This window comes from Gigantopelta aegis, unplaced genomic scaffold (assembly GCF_016097555.1).
Source record: "Gigantopelta aegis isolate Gae_Host unplaced genomic scaffold, Gae_host_genome ctg5606_pilon_pilon, whole genome shotgun sequence".
NCBI lineage: Eukaryota > Metazoa > Mollusca > Gastropoda > Neomphalida > Peltospiridae > Gigantopelta > Gigantopelta aegis.
The window spans coordinates 16,212-20,636 of NW_024534519.1; the positions used below are offsets into that span (position 1 = coordinate 16,212).

At 33.6% G+C, this 4,425-nt stretch overlaps 1 protein-coding gene across 1 annotated transcript; it reads right to left on the bottom strand.

Moving 5' to 3' along the window:
- Positions 1–1,302: 1,302 nt before the first annotated feature.
- Positions 1,303–4,087, bottom strand: LOC121366424. The gene is made up of 4 exons (XM_041490880.1): positions 3,957–4,087; positions 3,724–3,804; positions 2,796–2,959; positions 1,303–2,134 (listed from the first exon to the last, which is right to left on the bottom strand). The coding sequence occupies exons 1-4, from the start codon at positions 4,072–4,074 to the stop codon at positions 2,123–2,125; spliced, it is 375 nt and encodes a 124-aa protein (XP_041346814.1). The 5' UTR covers positions 4,075–4,087; the 3' UTR covers positions 1,303–2,122.
- Between the last annotated feature and the right edge of the window lie 338 nt (positions 4,088–4,425).

Sequence of the window (4,425 nt, forward strand, 5' to 3'; positions counted from 1 at the left end):
CATTAATAAGCAGACAGTTGCACAATAAGTACTGTCCTTAATTTTGCTCAACACACACAGTAAAGATGGTACTGACTCGTTCGAATCAGTTTATGTATTACGAACATGTGTTTTTATTAATGAACTGACAGGTGATCCTGAGTCAGTTCAGACTCTGTATTCATATATGTACTTAAGTTAATATATGATACCGGTCTACATACTTTTAAGTATTTAGGCCAGTATCATATGTTGACTTAAGTATGTTTATGAATATGCCACCAGGACCTAGTGGAGATTGAAGGTGAAAGAGCTGCTGCACCCTCAATAAATTACAAAAACAATTGCCTTTTGTCTACCTGAAAGACATCCTCTATCAGTGTGCCCTGATTCATTTTGTACTGCCACCCAAATTTTAGACTATGTACACTACTGCCCTTGGCGTCAGTGGTGGTGGTTAAGCCATCGACCATAGGTACTGAGTTCGCCTCTCACTCAGAGCGAGTTTAACAACTGTGAGTGGGTGTAAAGCCACTATACAGACCTCTCTCTCACTAACAGGTAGAAGAAAGGAAGGAAGGAAATGCTTTATTTAACAACACACTTCATTTAAGGTTATATGTCGTCGAACATAATGGTTAAGGACCACACAAATATTGAGGGAGGAAATCCGCTGTTGCCACTTCATAGGGTACTCTTTCCAATTAGCAGCAAAGGGATATTTTGTATGCACAATCCCATAGACAGGATAGCACATACCACATACTTTGATGTCCCAGTCATGGTGGAGTGAGAAATAGCCTAGACCGACCACATATGAAGCGAGTGCTTTACCACTGGGCTACGTCCCGCCATTAACAGATGTGCGAGATATGTTCCCAGGATAGCATGATTGAACCTAATTGGATACAAACACTAAAATAACTATAAATGAATGAATCATACAGATGGCTCGATTGACTGACCAAGGACGAGCACGTGATAGTGGAATATTAAAGGAAACACTACTTTGCTTAATGTCCCTTCGACTGCTTTGTGCAGATATGATTTTGCTATGGGAATATGGTTTTGTTATTCAGATTTATGAAAGGTCGGATGAAGGGCATGGTTCAACCCCCCCAAAAAAACCCCACATGCTGCAATGGCAATTTTTTGAAGAATTAATCATAAATTAAATGCTAGGGATGTTAGGGCATGCACTTAGTCAGGAGTGCATTCTGCTCTGGATCTACCACAGTTTTGCTTGTTTCTATCTATCGTAAAGAGCTTAAATGTGTTAATGATTTTGTTGTTCAGAATATTTTTAGCAAAATGAAGACTGACTGTGTGAAAATATCACTTTATTAAAGAAGCAAGCAAGCTAACAATCATATCCCAGGCTAAATATACATGGGTAAATACAATAGAAAAATATTAATCTGTAGGTGGAACACAATCATTTAACATCATAAATACCCAAACTGCGTTAATTAAAATGTAAAGTGTAGATTATCAAAGTCTGACAAGTAGCAAATTGAACAAAAATATCCATCTATTAAACATTCATGCTTGCGTGATCTAAAATATTACTGCAGTGGTTGCAATGTATATCACAATTGCATTTAACAGGCACATAGTAAATAAAATATTATAACATAAAATGTATTAATATTTAAGCAACTAATTGTGTTAATAATGAACACTACAAAATGTGGCTGTTATGATACGTATTCCAATGGTTCATGTAAACAGAGCTACATACATGATCAGTCAATAGAATAACAGATTACAGTCTGCATGATTGGCATATCCAACATGAATAAACATATGCATTTAGCACATGACTGAAATAGCAGTCTTGTTTTTCACCTATTTTATTATATTGGTCTTAACATGTAAATAGATTCAAATTTGAGCTAAATTCACGTAAACAGAGCTACATACATAATCAGTCAATAGAATAACATTTTGCTGGTGTACTTTTTACTTAGCTTGCAACAAAATTTCTTTAAGCTGATGTTCAAAACCATCAAAGTCATACTCCACTTTAGTTCCCTCACCAAGCTTGAAAGAATAGTTGCAGTTAGCGAGCACCAATGGCAACAGGTCTTTGTCTGGGTGGTAACAAACGAGATGATTTGCCTTCAGGTCTTTTACTGCAACCTCAGGTACACCACTGTATAATGAAACAATGACATACAAAGAATTTCATAAAATAATAAGAAAATTCCGCTCTTTTTTTCTTTAAATTATGCAAACATTAGATACAATAACAAAAATAATTTTTACACATTTCCATCTTAACTGTTCATGAATTGCATGCAAAATGTTGTCATCATTGAAGAATCTATCAAAGTTGTTGACCAATTAATTTGTATATGATGAAAATATCACATGATGAAAAAATATAACACAAGTTATCAGATGATTTAGAATGGCACTCCCCAAATGCTAATTACCTCACAATTATTTTTAACAATTAAAACTGTACAATATGCCACTAAAAGATTAAACATATGTCTATTAATCTCGTCACCTACTCCATATTATGGGTATTTCTAATTTTAAAACTGTGATATTTGTATTTTTACAGTTCTTTACACTGTTTTTATTTTTATATTGGTGTTGATCATCACTTAATGTTTTGCATATACCATAGTTTGACACCCAATAGCCGATGTATTTTTCGTGCTGGGGTGTCGTTAAACATTCATTCATTCATTTACTTTCTAATTTTAACACACTAGGTCATGTTGATCAAGACATTATGGAAAACTGAATAAAATTAAGCTTTTGTGCTATTTAAAAACTTATGATTAAAATAAAACAAACTTAACCTTTGTTTGATAATTGCACAGTAGCGATCTAGAAACTAGTTGTATTTTCTGAGAAGGAACTCCAAGAGAATGTAAGAGTCCTGGACCAGTAGTTGATGGTAACAGGATGGCAAGCTGAGAGTCCTGCGGAAGTCTGACTAGTCCACCATGCAGACTCAAACATCCTGAAAATTAAACACATTAATCACTATATCATAAAAAAACACAATAAATACTTCATCAAATCACTACATCCTGCAAAATAAGAAACACTTCATCAATAATAAATGCAATATCTTGCAAAATAGAAATACTTCATCACATCACTAGTGAAAATATCTTGTAAAATAAATACTTCATCAAATCATTAAATCCAACATTCAGAAAATAACAATTCATCAAATCATTCAAGTACTGTATAATATCCTGCAAACTGAACACTTTATGAAATCACTAAATCAAATATCCTGCAAAATAACAAACATATCATCAAATGACTAAGTCCAACAAACATGCAAAATAACAAACATATCATCAAATGACTAAGTCCAACAAACATGCAAAATAACACTTCATTATGTCCAACATTTTGCCAAAAACTACATTAAAACACGAATCAGTATATGTTCTTGTAAAATAAATACTTCATCAAATTACAATAATCACTGGTCTTTTACAAATCTGATGTTTGTCCAGAGCAAATCAGTGGGAATACCAGGTGAACAAAACAGTGTCTGATGAAGCAACAATACAACAATAATGTTCTAGACATTGGTATAGTGTGGTATGGTATGGTATGTACATGTAGTATTCTACTGAAATTGTTTTGAACAAACATTTGTGTTACATCCAAAAGCAGTACAAAATTCATCACTTCAAAACACCAGCACATTTCATTAAAAACAAACATACATGTATATTGATTCAATGATCCTCTAGTTTTTCTTACCATAATCCAAAAGATTTTCCATTACACATTCCCACGCAGCAGCAAAGTCATCAAAGAGTTTCTGCATGTTGAAGCCACGATCTGAAATTTTAAAAGAAATATTTTATGCTTCTGTATATTCAAATTAAGAAATAAAATATAGCCCAACTTACTAACATTAACTTGGTGCTAACTAATATAACATTTTATATTTTAGCCTAAGTTTTCATTATCTCAACACTTCTATGTCATACTTTCAGTTCTGATGATGCCTCTAATGGTCATTTTATAAGCCTCAGCTCGATCGAGTCGGCGTCTGTATCTCAGCATCAAGTGGCACTGGAGAGTCAGAATGCTTGGTATGTACCACATCGCTTGAAGGTAGTAGTTCTGAAGAAAAGAAAAAAATCTGTCATCTGTGAATGCAAAAGACTCATGTTCTCATTCACAAGGTTTTTTTTCTGAACATCATATACATGTACATGTACACCATATGTAGATTCTAAATTTTATTACTGTAATGTTCCCTAAATTGACATCAAATAGGACTCAAAATATAAGTTAAAAAACAAAGAGGAAAGAAATATGTGATAGCCGACGTTGATTTTTACACTATGACTCCATTTCTGTCACACCCGTTTGTGAAAACACCATGTCTTATTTATTTATCACATCCTAGGTGATGCTTTGGTTACCACAACCATACCATCAAATGAAATCACC

Excerpts from the sequence above, each read along its gene's own strand:
- LOC121366424 (XM_041490880.1), bottom strand. The coding sequence starts at position 4,074 with ATGTGGTACATACCAAGCATTCTGACTCTCCAGTGCCACTTGATGCTG. Across the intron at positions 3,805-3,956 it reads AGGCATCATCAGAACTGAAA|ATCGTGGCTTCAACATGCAG; the intron begins GTATGACATAGA and ends TTAAAATTTCAG. Across the intron at positions 2,960-3,723 it reads GGAAAATCTTTTGGATTATG|GATGTTTGAGTCTGCATGGT; the intron begins GTAAGAAAAACT and ends TTTAATTTTCAG.